The following is a 19,593-nucleotide window of genomic DNA, read 5'->3' on the forward strand; positions in this document are numbered from 1 at the left end:
TTCCCTGACTTCTTTTTGCCTTTATAACTCCTGTTTTTGCTGACTTTGATTTTGTTGGCTTTAGGATTCTGTGCCCTTTACCCCTGCTAACACGTGCTAAAGTGCTTGTGCTCTTTTCCCTAAACATGATGACATTGGCTGATCCCCAACTGGCATATCTAATTTACTTATAAGTGCCTAGTAAAGTGCACAACACATGCCCAGGGCCTGTAAGCTAAATGCTACTAGTGGGCTTGCAGCACTAATTGTGCCAGCCACGTAAGTAGCATTTTAAACATGTCTCAGGCCTGTCGCTACAGAACCTGTGTGCAGTTTTAAACTGCCATTTCGACCTGGCAAAGTAAACCCTTTGCTAGGACAAAGTCCTCCTGTTTAGTACATATGTACATATACTATGGTAGGCCCTAAGCAGCCCCAAGGGCAGGGTGCAGTGTATTTAAAAAGTTTGACATCTTCTTTTAATTGTACAAAACTCTACCCAGCATGGCATATCTCTCCAATAGGAAACATTGGAATTAGCTTATTACATTTTATAAGCGCAATTCACAATCTGGAAGAGATAAACATTTAAAGTTTGGTGTCACAATTTAAAATCACGTATGGATGGTGAAGTCAGATTTTAAATTGCATTTCTGAAAAATGACATTGTGACTTGATGGGTCATCCTGGGAGGATGGGAGGAAGGGGCTGGGCACAGCCTCACTTACATCTGAATAGGCTATGGCCTGCCCACACACACACACACAGGGCTGCATAAACCTAAGTAGTGAGTCTGGAGCCAGGGTAGTGAGGGCAGGGACTTCATGCTCTTCAAAGGCATGTCTTTGAAGCCTCACCTACTTCAAAGGCACAAAGGGGTATAAGTACTGGACCTCAGAGACCACCACTCCAGTACACTTCTAGACCTGTGGATAGTCTGCCAGCAAGAAGGACTGTTGGGCTGCTGAAAGGCCTGACACTCTGGACTGCTACTGTGCAGGAACTGCTGCCAGGCTGTGCTGACCTGCTGCCCTTTTACTTGGGGAAGAACTGGACCTAGAACACATCTTGAAGCACGACCTCCGAGTGACTCCAAAATTATGCGGCGTAATGCGGCACATTTCGTGATATTATTGTTTCACAGTTTTAAACTTCTTAACACTGTCTGGCCATTGGTTGCTCCTCATTAGTATCAGTTTAACACTCGAACATCCTAATAAACAAAAAGAAACGTAACTAGTCAGCCTTTCCAAAGGACCTTCCACTGTGCGGCAACTGCATTTTTAGTAACCTTTGAACCATTTGAGCTAGAACTACATTTTTTATTTTGCTAAAATCTGCAGATTATGAGAGAAATGATGGATTATGTGGCAAATTCTGCAAATCTATAATTATGGAAAAATAGCTGCAGCTGCACTATGGCATAATTCCAGTGGGGCTGATTTTAGCTTGACAGTGTATACGTTGTTCACCAATATGTATTCAAAAGATATATACAGTTTTATAGAATTAAGTGAAGATGAAACAAGATTAATATGTTACATTTTGTATTTGTCATCATTCACTGTGATGCAAAACCTTTTAAAAATAATTAGAGAAGTGTATTTAGGTTGTTTACAGACAAGTACAAGGCAGAGAGGAATCTTTGACTTCCTGTGAGATTGAGATCAAGAAAATAGAAGCTGTAAACTTCCTTTGTGAAGGCCACAGGCAGGCCCTCTGGAATCAGCCTGGCCTTTTTGCTTGCTGGGGATGCCATGGCTATTGAGCACAAAGATGGACAATGGCCTTCTTCTTACAGAACAAGACTTCTGTTGTTCCACTAAAGTATGCGGGTGAGAGGACACCTGAAACTTGTAGGGGCCTTTTGATGCTCAGACAACTTACTTAGCAGCAAGAAGAGAGGGTTTAAAGAACAGGAGCTGGTTCCATGGTTTCCATGCATGAAAAATCCAAAACACTGTTACAATGTGGCAGTCCTTTTTAATATTTTGTTTAATAACCATTTTTATTACCACTGTTTTGTTTATTTTTATTGTTACCACTGTACACATTATATGCACTCCAACAGGATGTAGATTTCAATAAATTCATAATACATATTACTGGGGTAGATTCTCGAATGTGCGTATTCTTGGTGAAAAAGATGTGGAACACATGAACAGCAAATAATCATGTGAGTTTTACATGGCTCATAATTACCCAGAACACACCATGCTCGTGATGTTTACATGGTTCATGGGGTACACTCCGCCATGTTTTGGGTCTATAGTTGGCAAGCCTGTACTTTCACCAGAGGGTCTAGAAAACATAATCCCTCTCCAACGTTTCTATGAAAATTACATAAAAAAACGTATTGCCTTTGGATATAGCAGTCCTGGTCAGTAGCAATTGGAGGAGAACAACACAGAAATGCTGTTCCTCTTTCTTGGAAGATTACTATTAGCCCTTATTATTTCCATGCAAAACGGAATGAATTTAATCTCCACAGAAGAATGCTTGTCATCTTATCCCTCTCCAAAAATTGCCTGTTGGTAGACTTGAATGTATCAAATATAAAGTCTAGATATTTACTTGCCAAAGCCGACAATACTGAGAACACAGTAGCTCATCCAAAGCCTTACTAATTTAGAAGGAACGCAAAAGGCGCAACTCCACCAAGAGCGGGCAAAACGAGAGCTTTAGAATCTACTCACTATAAAACAGCAGAACACCTGCAAGAGACCCCGAATAACAAGTGGGGTTGGATTGCAAGTACCATCAACTAGCCATCGATCCTGAAGTGAATTGGCTTAGAACACACAGCAGCCCTGAAGCCAGTAAAAACTTTCTTTTGACTCTGTTCATGGAACATACATTGACTGGTGGACAAGCTAGCTGACCCCTACTAATTAAGCTACCTACGAACGATTGTGGTGATCACTCTGCTGGAAACACGGGCACTAGAATCGCCACTGAACACTGGCTTCTCCCACAGTGTAGTGCCAGCCACCAAGGAAGCAAAATATGGCAGTAGCAGAGGCAGACTTGCAATCTATCTGTCATACAACTATTAAGGCCATGAGCTGAGCAAAAAACAGATTCTCATAACTTACAAATTCTGCACATAAGATTGGAAATAGAAGGAGAAATCAGAATGGTGACACTTACAAACATCTATGTACCTCCTAAACGCAAAGATCACATACACATCGAAAATATTATTGAAAACATCCTTGAACCAGGGTCGACTCACTCGTGGTCCCTGTTAAATGTTACCCAATGAAAAATGAAATCGTAGAGTCACAGGCGCGCCAATGGGACATTCCCATACAGGCTTTGTTGATCTTGGGAAGAAGAACATAAAGGGACTCAACTTACTCAGCAAATTAGAGCACCAGGTTCTGTGGATCCTCAGTGGTCGATTCTTAGATGGCATCCTTCCCACTCCACTCTTTCCCTCTTCCAGTGGAAACGCCCTAAAAGACTACAATCTAGGCTCCTTTCCCCTTTTAAAATACGTCCACTCTTTTAAGATGGTTGCAAGGTCAGAGAGTGGTCAACTGCCTGAGGAGTTAGAATTGGCCTTCGATTTGAGAGAGGATAAATGCACAGATGAACCTGAAGGCTCATCATATACGATGGCTCTCAAGAGCGTTAAGTGGACTTCAGCAACAATGGAACCATTGGCTCTAAATGTAGAACATCACCCACAAATCACAAGGAGCAATAGTAATTTGGCAAAGGACAACTGGAAGGTGTTCACAGATTCCTTTACCAAACAATATGCCTCAAGAGTAAAACCAATTGGGGCTCCCCAAGCAGCTCACAAGAGAACAGCTGCAATTGTTACATGAGAGGGGCAATGAAAGAGCTGAAACATAAAGTCAATAAGCTCCTAAGGGCTGTGCGTAAAACTACATATAATGCGACCCTCATAGTGGATCTGAGGCGCTCAAAAAATGATCTAAAAATGGCAGCCTGGAAAGCAAAGAAGCAAAACACAGAAGCCTTCTGAGCCAAACTAACTTAGAACATTAATCACCACAACTTTAGTGTATTCTGCAGAACACTGAATGTTTTAAGGAATCTACTAAAGATGTGCTTGGAATCTAATGTCTAAGAGGAATCCTGGGCTATCTTCCTCAGTGCTCATTTTAATACACACACAAGTGCAGCGGCAACGCCAGCAGCATGAGGGGGAGACTCACCCGAGGGAAACGTCACTCCAATTGTCCTTTTTGACTGTACTGACATCGTGCCTCAAATCAGTGCCAATGCCATTCACCGGCAGATAATGAAGTGTCGAATCACCAGAGTCCCAAGCCCAAATGGATTTCTGCAGGGTATCTTCTGAACTGACCTGACTAAATGGACTGGGTATATGTCCCTACTATTTGATAATGCCCTAACAGGTGCTACAGTACCAGTGTCCTGGAGAGGGTCCGTTACATCTCCCATATTTAAACAGGGTGATAGAGCTGTCACTGAGAATTACAGACTTATAGTCCTTATAGACAACGAGGCAAAATGTCATGGAGGGACATTACTGCACATTGGCTTATCCATGATTGGCATATTTGATTTACTAGTAAGTTCCTAGTAAAGTGCACCAAAGGTGCCCAGGGCCTGTAAATCAAATGCTACTACGGGGCCTGCAGCACTGGTTGTGCCACCCACATTAGTAGCCCTGCAAACATGGCTCAGAACTGCCACTGCAATGTCTGTGAGTGCAGTTTTAAACTGCCAGTTCGACTTGGCAAGTGTACCCACTTGCCAGGCCTAAACCTTCCCTTTTTATACATGAGGCACCACGAAGGTAGGCACTAGGTAGCCCCATGGGCAGGGTGCAGTGTATGTTAAAGGTGGGAAATGTACTTACATGTCGTGACAGTGAGATACCGCCAGATTCGGTTTTCACTGTTCCAAGGCCTGCCTCATATTTAAATATGATTAAAGAGCAGATTCCCTTTGGGAGCAGAAAGACATGTGGAGTTTGGGGTCTCTGGAATCACAATTTAAAAATACATCTTTTAGTGAAGTTGTTTTTTTAAATTGTGTGTTTGAAAATGCCACTTTTAGAAAGTAGACATTTTCTTGATTAAACGATTCTGTTTGTGGATTCCCTGTCTCAGTCAGTTTGACAGTTGGGCTGTTTGCATCTCGCCTCTAGACAGTGACACAAAGGGAGCTGGGGTGTAGCCTGCATATCCTGGTGGGCCATCTGGGCTGAGGGAAGGGGAGGAGTGGTCTCTTACACCTGAAAGGGCTGTGCCTGCCCTCACACATTGCAGTCTCAGACCCCCTGGTGTGTGTCTGGGGCCTGGCCTGGGCAAGGCAGGATCTTACAAACGAGAGACTTTTCTTTGAAATAGGCCTACTTCGAAGGCAGAAAGGGGTATAAGACGAGCACCCGAAACCCGTTAAAATCAGATTACTTCTGGAACCAAGAGGAACCTCTACCAAGGAGAAGAGCTGGAGAAGCTGGAGGAGGAGTACTGCCCCTTTGCCTGTGACTGTGCTTTGCTGTGTTGGCCTGCAGTAACTGCTTCTGCCTGAGAGAGGACAAAGACTCACTTTTGTGTAACTTCCCACTGGTGAAGAATCTCCAAGGGCTTGAATTGAGGTTGCCTCCTGTTGTTGAAGTCTCAGGGACAACAAAGACTTCTCTCTGCCAGAACTTAGGCTTTCTGCTGAGAGTCCTGCCTGCCAAGTGGTGCCCTAACCTGTCTCTGGGCCCTTGAAAGGTGCAGCCGGTGGAAAAGGACAGAAATCCATGCAAAGACCACAGTGCAGGGAAACTTTAGACGTACCACCCACTTCACGGCTGAAAAACGACGCGCTGACGGTCTCCTGGCTAAAATCGATACTCCACCTGCATCCTGGCTGGGAGATCGACGCAGCGTGGCTGGAGAAACAACACGCAACACCAGCAGCGGCTGCTGCTAACGACACAAGCCTCATGCACGTGGGTTCTTGACACTGTGCATCTTGATTTCGGCGCAACATCGCTGAGTGCGGGAAATCAACGCAAAGCCTGCCTGAACCCGAGGTGCCTGTCCGGATCGACGCATCACTCTCTTGCCGGAGTGAAGAAACAATGCACGCCGACCCGACCGGAGGAGGAACGACACACTCTCTTACTTGCGAGTGAGAAATTGACGCATCACTGGCCTTTTTCGAAACACATGCTCACCCGTGCAGCTTTATTTTGACGCTACCCAGGTACTTTTGTACGCTAATAATGTCCTCACTGTTTTTAAAGGATTTAAGATTCTTTTGCCTTTTAAATTCATAACTTGACTTGTGTATGTTGGATTTTTGTCGTTTTGGTCTTTTTTTGTTTAGTTAAATATTACCTATTTTTCTAAACCTGTGTTGTCATCTTGTAGTGTTTTCACTGAGTTGCTGTGTGTGTTACACCTTGCTTCTGAAGTTAAGCCTGTCTGCTCGTGCCAAGCTACCAAGGGGGTGAGCGGGGGTTAACAGAGTGATTCTCCTTTATGCTGACTAGAGTGAGGATCCTTGCTTTGACGGGGTAACCTGACAGCCAACCGAAGACCCCATTTCTAACAATGGGCCTTTACCAGGGGACCTAATGTGTGTAGGTTTGTGGACCGCCAGATCACCACCTTTCAAGTCAACAATATTATGATTAGGGGTGAGCATTTTTGTACGCTCAATGCCTACATTGTCACTGTGATGTTGCCTTATGCAGGTAGTGTGGAGCGTGCACCACTAGAGGCTGCCAGGCTTACAAATTAATGGTACTTGCCCTCGTAAACATCATATGTAAATTATGTCAATTAAATACATTGGCAAGCAACCAATTTAGCCTTCCTGTATATATAACCTGTTCCATTTTGACCTAGGTTGCAACATGACATTATGTTCTCCTACAACTAGACCTATGTTGGAATCTTTTATTGATCACTCTGCTTATTGTTTGGCAGCAGTTTAAAAATAAAATCGCTTGACCATTTGCTGGAGATCCACAGAAAAGTTGTTGAGGGAGGGTGGTGTGAGGCACTGGTGCTGCCCTCTCCCACCATGCTCGAAGGGAGAGGCTGGTCCTGGGCTACACCATCACTGCAGCCCATTCCCCTCTTCACTCATGGCTTTACCAGGTGTATCTGGCAAAACTGGGACCACTTGTAATTATAGCCCATATCTGCTAAAGGTCTATTGACCTTCAGAACTTACAAAAGTGAAGCACTGCTATCCCAACCTACTAATCCATATTATGACCACCTGCACAGGGCATTGCCCCTCCCTTGGTTTGTAGTTGAGATCTAGCCTGTGCTTAGAACAGCAGTGCCACCTTTTTCTTTTTCTCTCTAGATGTAATGTATTCCTTGATGTGTTCTAATTAGCTGTGTCGCCTATGAGGCAGTATGTAATAATCCAGTCCCTCCAGCGTTCATCCCAAATACCTATGCTCTCATAATATTGAAACATTTCCTGCCAAACTCTAGGTGGCAAAGCATTTCAGTCTGGGCTCAAGGATGAGGAAACATTTCCCATTCAGTTTCTGCTAATGGAAAACTTGCATTGCATTATGAGCATCAGTAGTGAAGTTTGTGCCTAGTATACTCAGTTCCTCACTGGGAGTATTATTACTAACTTGCATTGCATTATGAGCATCAGTAGTGAAGTTTGTGTCTAGTATACTCAGTTCCTCACCGGGAGTATTATTACTACTTTCAGAGACAACATGTGGAGTATAATGTACAGTTTTGTAAGTTACATTGGCTGCATTTTCCCTGAATAACAAATGATAAACACATTTGTGTGTATAGATTTATAGAATGTTGGCACTTATAGGAGGAAAATTATATTTTAACAAGTTAGCTTACCTTTCTTTTCACTGTTAATTGCAATGTTCTAGGAGGGTCATATAAGTCACATGTATCATAAGATATACAAAAATGTCTTCACGGAGTCTACAGGAGTTATAGAGTCATGGGCAGTAAAGCAGAATTACATATGCATCTAGCTTAATAGTGACATTGGATCCTTCTTCCTTAAATGATTTTAAGAGAAAGTGAATTAAATATACAAAATAATAAACTTGGAAGTATTAGTAGTCAGAGCCCTGAGGGTTTCAGTTACCGTAGGGATGAATCGGCCAGTTATTGTTTTAGACTTTCCTGTTGGGACGGTGTTACAATGTGAAGAACCAGAAGGGGATTAAATGAATATGAGAAATGTTGGTGCTCTGTTTAGAGTACATTGAATGCTAAGGTGATTTAAGATGTATAGTTCATGGTCGAGGAACCTGTTGTTTTTAAAATGCTGGTATCCAGATTAAAGAATCCATTTGAACCATAAGTAATAGAATTTGCAAAATGGTGCAATGAATGTAAACTGCCAGTCAAATATCATGTTATGCTACAAATTCGAAGACCATAGTTGAAGGTATGTTTTGTGTGATGTCATGGGAGCAAGTTGTTGCTAAGATTGGTTTTTGATTCGATGAAATAGGATCATATATGGTTTGTTTTCAGATCAAATACACATTAGTGTTTAATAAAGATTAGAGTTTGAGAGACAATTCATTAAAAAGTATTTCAAAACACCTCCAAAGGATCAAAGTTAAAAAAGAAAGCATTGGTTATAACATATATTCAGTTTGGACATAGTATCAAAATTGAAAACACTGAACTTAATATTAATGAATACAATCACTTTATAAAAAATAAAAATAAAATGTATTTGAAGATATTGCAACTTCTATAAAAACAAGTGTTTGCATTGAGTTCTGTCATTCTCGCATTTACACCTGCACACTCATTGACATGAGAATTAGTCCTTTGTCACTGCATTCTAAATATTTTACACATTTTGCCTGAAGTCAGAATGTAGGTGAGTAGTATAGCTAAATATTTAGCACGGTGTTCAGCACTCTGCATACGGATACTCCCTTTTGGAGAACATTCCTTCAAAACTCAATCCCTCTAACTGCTTTGTTTTCATTGCCCACACTCAGACATGTGGCAATTTCTTCATTAGTCCTTGAGTTGATGTACTGGCTTCCTTTTGGCATGGAAAGGGACTGATACTCCTGTGAGTTGGAGATGTTAAAAAGAAGTGCATCGTTTTGAATTGTCATTTGTTCCTTTGTAGTCTTATGACATGACATGTAAGGGGTGTTGATAACGTTTCAGAAATTGTGTTCTGTATAAAATTAAAATAAATGTACATTTCTGTATCCCGAGAGCATGTTCATCAAGTTTTTTTGCCACCATAAATGAAGACAGTTTATACCACATTCACACCTACGTAAGAGTCTTTTTTTACTCTCAATAAACTCGGGAGTAACATCCCATATGATGAAGCCTTAATTAATAAATAAAGAAAATCTACCAATAATATCATACTGTTTTCATTGTCCTCCATGTTTACGTGTTCACGACTCCCCTGTTTGTTTTTTGTGCCAATTTCTTTCAAACCAGTACGTGGACAACCAGTTACAGGATGGGTCCAAGATGGTACAACGAATACAGAATTGTCACTTTTCATTGTCTTTTTGCATATTGCTATGTTATGTAAAAACATTTTGTGTATTTTGGAAAAATATATTTCACTTGTCAGATTACCACAGATTTCCTTCTGTGACACATTTGTGCTGCTTTTTGTTTGTATTAATTTCTGTAATAATACTGTTCTGTTATAGTGCACTATTTCGTTGTCTCTGTCTTTTTTCTTTCATTTCACTTCTCATCGCCTACTCCTTATTCTTAGTTTTTCTCTCTCTGTTTCCATGCACTCATTCACTACACGTTCCCATACTTACACAGTACAACATGGTGCCAATTTTGAGGAAACATCACCTTAGTCCTTTTTCGATTTCTGAACAACACGCTTTTTCACCATTTAACTCTGCATCTACCTCACTCCATGGCAGTTTTACAGCGACTGTTACCAGTGGCGGCTCCTCCATGTGGGCGGAGGAGCGTCGCCTCCCCGCCTGCAGTGGCAGCTGCAAAACCTTTAAAGAAAACGATAATAACTGTGTTTATTATTGTTTTCTTTGAAATGTGCGGGCCACAGGGGTGACGTGCACTGAGGGGGGAGTCTCTGGCCAGCCAAACACACATGCGCAGTAGGCTCCCTCCAGTTGCTGGGCTGGAGAGAGCCTGCACAGGCTAAATTGGGATGCAGGTTGTTTGGTGGTTTTACTTTGTTACTGTTTTGATACTGCATAAATAATTTACACATTGCCCTAAATTAGGCTGTCTGCTGTGTGGCGTTACTACAGATAGTTGAGCTCAGTTTCGTTTAGCATGTTAGGGGTTCAGTCTGACAAGAAAGTGCCTTTCCTTGAGGTGAGCAACTGCTTACCCTAAATAATAATCCTGTTTCCTACAGGTCAGGTTGAAGTTGGATAACCACTGACTTAATTAATGCAGTCACTAGAAGAACGTGCTTATTATGATGCCACAGTATTGCAAATACCTGGTTCTTGTATTTCTGATTTTGCTGTTTAGAAATGTGAAATGTAAGTTATTTAATGAATTCAGTAGTTCGTCTGTTTTATTCTTTTCAAACAGGCCCCAGAGAAGAAACGTATGGTATGCGATAGGCAAACATAATTTCTTTGGCTCCGTATTTGGCGACTGTCTTTGGTGTTACCCTTATGTGTTTCATTGTTTATATTTCAGCATGAAACGTGTGTGCAGTAAGCATCTGTCCCAGAACATTTTACCTACCCATTTTCAATAAATGAACAATGCTTACTGAAAATTGCTTGATTCAAATCCAGATGCTTGGCCTAAATCTACATTTTTGATTACATTCAATTATGTATAAATCATTCCAAAAGAAAACACCATCCAACTCCTGAACTTTTGTTACTAACTTAGTACTTGCTGCGCTTGTACGTCTATGCTGAAATTAATTTGCAGAATAAATACACTTATTGCAGTGTTCAAATTCGAAAGTATGGCATCTGATGGGAGAGCCCTGTAAAAAAAAATAACATCCTCAAAGTATTTTAACTTTGAAAAGGCCCTCTGTTTTTTTTTTACTTATTAATTTGTTTCTTTTTGTTGCTGTAGTTTTTTTCCTTAGGGTAAGAGGTGCAGTGGGTGCATGATATGTAGGATAAACTAACCTCACTTCCATGTTATATGGCTACATCATGGTACTGAGGAGTTCTATTGCATTACCCGGGATGACGTCATAGGCGGAGTGATACCATAGAACTCGGAGGTGCCTAGATTCCACCTCATATGATATGATAAGGTAGTGTTTATCCTTTGTGATTCAAGAAAGACAGCAATGCACGCAGTTCAGTTTTTCATTAAAAAAAAGCATGCTTTTTTCATACTCGAAGGCGCATGATAACCAGACACGTAGTGTGTGGATAGTTTGCATGGATCCCCTCCTACTCCTCGCCTTAAACACCCCTCGCCCAACATGAGTCTGGGTTCCTGCACTTGTGTTGATAGGTTGCCAGCAAGTGAACAGGTTGCTTTTTCAATAGCATTTGCATGAGTTTTGTTTAACGCAGTGTCTTGTTTCAGGGCAAAGGCAAAGGCAGCTACTGTCTGTATCGGCAGTGAAGACACTGTGATTACAGAGCGACAGTGGCACATTATATCGCCCTTACTCTAACGTGAGCATGCCCCGGTGTTGGGTTTTACTAGATGAAAAAAATAAGACAAAAATCCATCGCTGTGTTTGTCTTTCTTATTTTTCCAAACTTTTAGCATAGTACACTCCGTGCTAGAAACGCACATCCACGTTCTTAAATGCACTGCCACTCTCGGATGACCTGTACTCACAGGTGCTGCAGTATTTATTTCATGCGATGCACACAGGCACTTTATATTGGGCACAACCCTCACTGGATTGTCGCTGCACAGTAGTGTGCGTGTAATCTGAACGTTTATGTAGGAGCATGACACACATAAGAATTTCATTTTGGAATATTAATATGTTTGTTTAACTGTTTTAGACACAGACGGATGGCGTAGACTCCAAACATCAGACTCTACAAGGAATAGCCTTCCCGGTTACCAAACAAGCCTTGCAGGCTTTGGAAAAATTAAAAAATAAAGAACTCAACTATGTACAGCTGGTAAGTAAGAATAATAACTATTTATTCTACTACTTATGTGTTTCAAATGTTGTTTTTATTACAGACCATCATATTGATTTGTGCATGCATCACAAACACAGAAAGGTAATGCAATATAGTGAAGCACTTACACGTTAGGTGCGATAAAACACTCTGAAACAGACAGTAAATGTCTATAGTCAATAAACATGTCCACTAAAGGTCACTTAATAAGAAAGGGACAGTTATTGTGACATTATGAGCAATCTCTAACACAGGTAAAGTTTATAAAGGTATATTAAAGCGCACCATCCGTGGACCTAAAATCATCTAATGTTTACTGGCGCACCATGATGTTTTGTAAATTGGGACCGCAATCATCATGCTACAATATCAGCTGCTTCCTGTGCTTACCATATATTTTGTAGGAAGTGGCAGATCCATGTTTTAAATAGTTTGCAGGACAAGGTCCTTCAGTAAAGCCCGAAATGACATTTTCAGGGTTCGAGGAAGTATCAATCAATGAATTTCGGAGATTACCCTGAATACATTAGCCTAGAAGCTTTCTACCATAGTACAGAATGCATGAAGTATCGGCTTAATCAGACGGCACAGTCACATAGACAAGTTGTCTCACTGCACTTTCCAGTGACACAGTGGCATCGGTGTGTAGTAAATCTGCATAGATAATCGAAATGTGTTAGATGGCAGCTGGTAGACTCAGCACTTTCTCTGGTGTGTTGAGGGCGCCTCTCTTGCTCTTATCTGCCAGTGTGCCCACACTCGGCACCCACGCCTCCCCCAACTGACACAAGAAAGCAGGGGAGTTGGGTCACCAATGTTCTGTAAGCCTGGAAGATCCTCTTGCAACCATGTTTGCCAGTTGGAAGCCTGAAACGAGGAGGATTGAACTCCTGGGTAATATACGTGGTATGCTGTAGTTATATTAAATTTAATTTGTAACCTTTATGGTTCACAAATGTACTTGCATGTGCAGTTTCAGCATAAAATCAGACAACCTTTTTACTAGTATAAAACGCGTTTGCAATTAATAAAAGTTGTTTTTTTCCATGTGAAATGATCTGTACAAATATGGTCAGGTGAATAAATCTACTTCCTGTGCTGTGATTGCTGCAGGTTTGTAGTTGTGTCCTTGGAAGCTTTTGTGAATTCCAAAATCTAAACTAATGCAAGGCCAATTTACCATCTTAGTGAGTATAATCCCTAGAGATACATTCAGGTCACTCTGTTTGATGCAGTTTTATGGTTTCAGGGGAAATAAATTGTGCCTTAGCTATATTTTTCTCCACTACACAATTAGGTGCTCCCCCCATCAACCAGTTTTCATGTTCCAGGACCTCAATTTCTCATTGTGCCTCCAACCTACAAGTGGGGAACATCCCTCCAAAGTAACACCAAACCGTACCAGCTGTCCAAGTTATTATCCACAGTCTCTGTTTTGTTAACCTCTTAAATGCGGGCGTCGGCCACTGTGAGGTTGCAAAGGTGTTTTCCCCATGAAAGCAGGAAGCAGCCTTGCGGCCGCTTCCTGCTTTCATGGGGAAAACGGCCTTTTTCACGTTCGGGAAGGCCTCGTAAGAAAGGGGAGTGTCTCCCCTTTCTTACGAGGCCTTCCTGAAAGTGTTTCCTGGCCCCCGATCGCAGCACAGCTGCGATCGGGGGCCAGGAAACACTTTCAGGTTTCCTGGCTCCCCCAATCGCAGCACAGCTGCGATCGGGGGGGTCAGGAAACATTTTGAAAAGGCCTCGTAAGAAAGGGGAGACTCTCCCCTTTCTTACGAGGCCTTCTGAAACTGTTTCTGGCCCCCGATCGCAGCACAGCTGCGATCGGGGGCCAGAAACAGTTTCAGAAGGCCTCGTAAGAAAGGGGAGAGTCTCCCCTTTCTTATGAGGCCTTCTGAAACGGTTTCCTGGCCCCCGATCGCAGCACAGCTGCGATCGGGGGCCAGGAAACCCCACTAGACACCAGGGATTTCACTTTTGGGGGGCAGCCCCCCCCCGGAAAACGGGCGGCCCCCCCCCCCCCGGCATAATTTTCCTAAAAAAATAAAAAGGTAGGTGCCCGCCGGGGGAGGGGGGGGGGGCGCGATCGCGCCCCCCCCCCCCAGGGGATTTTTTTTTTTAAAAAAATAAAATAAAAAATTAAAAACAAAAATGAAATGACAGGGGGTCGCCCGTGGGCAGGGTGACCCCCTGTGGGGGCAATTTTTTTTTTAGATGTTGTAGGGTTTCCCTGGGGGCCATTTTGGCCCCCAAGGAAACCATACAACAACTAAAAAAAAATATATGTATATATCTATATATATATATATCTATGTAGATAGATATATCTAGGTACATGGATATATCTATAGATATATCTATGTAGATATATATTTATATATATATATATAGGTAGATCTGTATCAAAGAGATTTATAAAGCGCGCTACTCACCTGTGAGGGTCTCAAGGCGCTGGGGGGGGGGGGGACAGGGGGGAGGGAAAGGGGCTAGGAGGTTCACTGTTCAAAAAGCCAGGTTTTGAGGCCCTTCCTGAAAAGAAGTAGGTTTTGGGTCTTGCGAATGTGGGTTGTGAGTGCGTTCCATGTTTTGGGTGCAATGTAGGAGAAGGATCTGCCCCCGGTGGTGGTGTGTTTGATGCGGGGGTCAGAGGCGAGAGAGAGGTCAGCTGAACGGACGTTTCGTGTGGGGGTGTGGAAGGTGACTCTCGTTGAGGTAGGCAGGGCCTGTGTTGTGGAGTGATTTGTGTGTGAGGATGAGGATCTTGAAGGGGATCCTTTTGTCAATGGGGAGCCAGTGGAGGGATTTGAGGTGTGGAGAGATGTGTTCGTGTCGGTGGAGGTCGAGGATGAGTCGTGCTGCTGAGTTCTGGATGCGTGTAGTTTGCACTTGAGTTTTAGAGTGGTGCCGGCGTAGAGGGCGTTTCTGTAATCAAGCCTGCTGCTGATGAGTGCGTGAGTGACAGTTTTTCTGGTCTCTGTGGGGATCCATTTTAATGTTTTTCAGTATACGGAGTTTGTTGAAGCATGAGGAGGTAAGAGCGTTGATTTGTTGGGTCATAGAGAGGGAGGAGTCTAGGATGATGCTGAGGTTGCGTGCGTAGTTGGCGGGGGTGGGTGCAGGGCCTAGCGTGGTGGGCCACCATGGGGGGTCCCAGGTTTTTTTGGTGAGGGCCAAAGAGGATTATTTCTGTTTTGCTTGAGTTGAGTTTCAGGTGGTTGGCTGTCATATATACATCACTTTTGTCAATATGTGTGTGGTTTCCCTGGGGGGAAAAGGGTCCGACTTGTCTAGTGGCAGTTTTAGTGCCATAAAGAAGCGCAGAAGGTTTATATGCCTACTGCAAAGAGCACATCTGTATTTTATGTAAATAGCTGAGTACATTAGTAAAGTCTATGGAGAGATGAAGGGCACTTTTGCTGGGTGGTAATGAGGGAATCCGAGGAGGAGGGAGTGGGAGCACCAATAATGATTGTTGGACTGGGCGCAGGAGGTGCTAAAGACTGTGACGAATGGTATGTGACAAGGTGTTTTTTGAGTGTCTTGAAAGTACGTGCTGATTGAGGGAAGAAGCGCAGGTAAGGTGGCCTCTACTGTTGCACGTATCTCTCACACACCATCGATTTTGTGACTGTCTACGTAGGCTAGTGTTTTAGAGCAACAGTTTAGCCAATAGCAGAGATGGCATCTTGATGGATGACTGCTGCCTGCACTCGGGTTATAGAGGACCGCTCTGACATAGGATCAGAGACTGAGACATCAGATACTGAGACAGCATCTGAGGGATAGGACAATGGCGCAGACTCTGGGAGTGATTTTTCAGTCAGAGGAGTCCCATTCGAAAACTCCTCTTCCAGTACATTATGAGGGAGGTGATGAGGACAGTCCTGCTGTCCCTTCGCAAGCTGTTCGTGCAACTGGGTAATAGTGGGTTAGGCCAACCCAGAGAGCAGGTGAATGCGGCGGCAAGCAGAGAGAGAGTGCTCTCTTGGGAGCTCACCAATTTAGTTCAGCCCCAAATTCCACCACCCAAATCATATTGTGGAGACCTCAAAATTGTCTATGGCAAAACAAACTGGTTTTGTAAGGCAGGCACCTGTGTTTTTGGTCCTGGATTCGGCGGCCATATAGAGAAACACACTAAACCCAAACATTTCTGGAAACTAGACATTCGGGGGAGTCCACAGAGGTGTGACTTGTGTGGATTCCCCAAAGTTTTCTTACCCAGAATACCCTGCAAAGCTGAAATGTTGAGAAAAAACTCTATTTTTCTCGCATTTCTGTCACACAAACTACAGGAATATGCTGGGATCCACAACATTCCTACCACCCAGTGACTCCTCACCTGTCCTGATAAAAACACTACCCCACTTGAGTGCCTACACCTAGTGCCTGTGTCAGGAATGGATCACCCCAGGGTCAACAGCTGCCTCACATAAGGACCAACATTGACCGTTGTGTGATCTATTCCTGTCGCAGGCACCAGGCCTAACCACACAAGTGAGGTATCATATTTATCGGGAGACTTGGGGGAACGCTGGGTGGAAGGAAATTTGTGGCTCCCCTCAGATTCCAGAACTTTCTGTCACCGAAATGTGTGGAAAACGTGGTATTTTAGCCACATTTTGAGGTTTGCAAAGGATTCTGGGTAACAGAACCTGGTCCGAGCCCCACAAGTCACCTCATCTTGGATTCCCCTGGGTTTCTAGTTTACAAAAATGTGCTGGTTTGCTAGGTTTCCCCAGGTGCCGGCTGAGCTAGAGGCCAAAATCCACAGGTAGGCACTGTTTTCTATGAAAAAATGTGATGTGTCCACGTTCTGTTTTGGGGCATTTCCTGTCGCGGGCGCTAGGCCTACCCACACAAGTGAGGTATCATTTTTATCGGGAGACTTAGGGGAACGCCGGGTGGAAGGAAATTTGTGGCTCCTCTCAGATTCCAGAACTTTCTGTCACCGAAATGTGAGGAAAACTTGTTTTTTTGGCCACTTTTTGAGGTTTGCAAAGGATTCTGGGTAACAGAACCTGGTCCGAGCCCCGCAAGTCACCCCTCCTTGGATTCCCCTAGGTCTCTAGTTTTCAGAAATGCACAGGTTTGGTAGGTTTCCCTATGTGCCGGCTGAGCTAGAGGCCAAAATCTACAGGTAGGCACTTCTCAAAAAACACCTCTGTTTTCTTCCAAAAATTTGGATGTGTCCACGTTGCGCTTTGGGGCGTTTCCTGTCGCGGGCGCTAGGCCTACCCACACAAGTGAGGTATCATTTTTATCGGGAGACTTGGGGGAACGCCGGGTGGAAGAAAATTTGTGGCTCCTCTCAGATTCCAGAACTTTCTGTCACCGAAATGTGAGGAAAACTTGTTTTTTTTAGCCACTTTTTGAGGTTTGCAAAGGATTGTGGGTAACAGAACCTGGTCCGAGCCCCGCGAGTCACCCCTCCTTGGATTCCCCTAGGTCTCTAGTTTTCAGAAATGCACAGGTTTGGTAGGTTTCCCTAGGTGCCGGCTGAGCTAGAGGCCAAAATCTACAGGTAGGCACTTCTCAAAAAACACCTCTGTTTTCTTCCAAAAATTTTGATGTGTCCACGTTGCGCTTTGGGGCGTTTCCTGTCGCGGGCGCTAGGCCTACCCACACAAGTGAGGTATCATTTTTATCGGGAGACTTGGGGGAACGCCGGGTGGAAGGAAATTTGTGGCTCCTCTCAGATTCCAGAACTTTCTGTCACCGAAATCTGAGGAAAACTTGTTTTTTTAGCCACTTTTTGAGGTTTGCAAAGGATTCTGGGTAACAGAACCTGGTCCGAGCCCCGCGAGTCACCCCTCCTTGGATTGCCCTAGGTCTCTAGTTTTCAGAAATGCACAGGTTTGGTAGGTTTCCCTAGGTGCCGGCTGAGCTGGAGGCCAAAATCTACAGGTAGGCACTTCTCAAAAAACACCTCTGTTTTCTTCCAAAAATTTTGATGTGTCCACGTTGCGCTTTGGGGCGTTTCCTGTCGCGGGCGCTAGGCCTACCCACACAAGTGAGGTATCATTTTTATCGGGAGACTTGGGGGAACGCCGGGTGGAAGGAAATTTGTGGCTCCTCTCAGATTCCAGAACTTTCTGTCACCGAAATGTGAGGAAAACTTGTTTTTTTAGCCACTTTTTGAGGTTTGCAAAGGATTCTGGGTAACAGAACCTGGTCCGAGCCCCGCAAGTCACCCCTCCTTGGATTCCCCTAGGTCTCTAGTTTTCAGAAATGCACAGGTTTGGTAGGTTTCCCTATGTGCCGGCTGAGCTAGAGGCCAAAATCTACAGGTAGGCACTTTGGAAAAAACAGCTGTGTTTTCTATAAAAAAAATAGGATGTGTCCATGTTGTGTTTTGGGGCATTTCCTGTCGCGGGCACTAGGCCTACCCACACAAGTGAGGTATCATTTTTATCGGGAGACTTGGGGGAACACAGAATAGCAAAACAAGTGTTATTGCCCCTTATCTTTCTCTACATTTTTTCCTTCCAAATATAAGAGAGTGTGTAAAAAAGACGTCTATTTGAGAAATGCCCTGCAATTCACATGCTAGTATGGGCACCTCGGAATTCAGCGATGTGCAAATAACCACTGCTCCTCAAAACCTTATCTTGATCCCATTTTGGAAATGCAAAGGTTTTATTGATACCTCTTTTTCACTCTTCATATTTCAGCAAATGAATTGCTGTATACCCAGTATAGAATGAAAACCAACTGCAGGGTGCAGCTTATTTATTGGCTCTGGGTACCTAGGGTTCTTGATGAACCTACAAGCCCTTTATATCCCCGCAACCAGAAGAGTCCAGCAGACAAAACGGTATATTGCTTTCAGAAATCTGACATCGCAGGAAAAAGTTACAGAGTAAAACATAAAGAAAAATGGCTGTTGTTTTCAGCTCAATTTCAATATTTTTTTATTTCAGCTGTTATTTTCTGTAGGAAAACCTTGTAGGATCTACACAAATGACCCCTTGCTGAATTCAGAATTTTGTCTAGTTTTCAGAAATGTTTAGCATTCCGGGATCCAGCATTGGTTTGACACCCATTCCTGTCACTAACTGGAAGGAGGCTGAAAGCACCAAATATAGTAGAAATGGGGTATGTCCCAGTAAAATGCCAAATTTGTGTTGAAAAATTCGTTTTTCTGATTCAAGTCTGCCCGTTCCTGAAAGGTGGGAAGATAGTGATTTCAGCACCAGAAACCCTTGGTTGATGGCATTTTCAGGGAAAAAACCACAAGCCTTCTTCGGCAGCCCTTTTTTCCCATTTTTTTGGAAAAAACAAAATTTTCACTGTATTTTGGCTATTTTCTTGGTCTCCTCCAGGGGAAACCACCAACTCTGGGTACCATTAGAATCCCTAGGATGTTGGAAAAAAAGGACGCAAATTTGGCGTGGTTAGCTTATGTGGACAAAAAGTTATGAAGCCCTAAGCGCGAACTACCCCAAATAGCCAAAAAAGGGCTCAGCACTGGGGGGGGGAAAGGCCCAGCAGCTAAGGGGTTAAATAATAATAATAATAATCTTTCCATGTCTAAGTCTCATTTA

General features: G+C 43.4%; 1 protein-coding gene across 1 annotated transcript in view; it reads left to right on the forward strand.

Annotated features, from left to right (window-relative positions):
* TWF1 (twinfilin actin binding protein 1) overlaps positions 1-19,593 on the forward strand; it is a 173,444-nt gene that overhangs the window by 84,569 nt on the left and 69,282 nt on the right. Inside the window, exon 6 of the mRNA XM_069228826.1 lies at positions 11,921-12,043. Coding sequence (XP_069084927.1) covers positions 11,921-12,043 — 123 coding nt within the window. The remainder of the gene's footprint in view (positions 1-11,920; positions 12,044-19,593) is intronic.

This window comes from Pleurodeles waltl, chromosome 4_1 (assembly GCF_031143425.1).
Source record: "Pleurodeles waltl isolate 20211129_DDA chromosome 4_1, aPleWal1.hap1.20221129, whole genome shotgun sequence".
In the NCBI taxonomy this organism is placed as follows: domain Eukaryota; kingdom Metazoa; phylum Chordata; class Amphibia; order Caudata; family Salamandridae; genus Pleurodeles; species Pleurodeles waltl.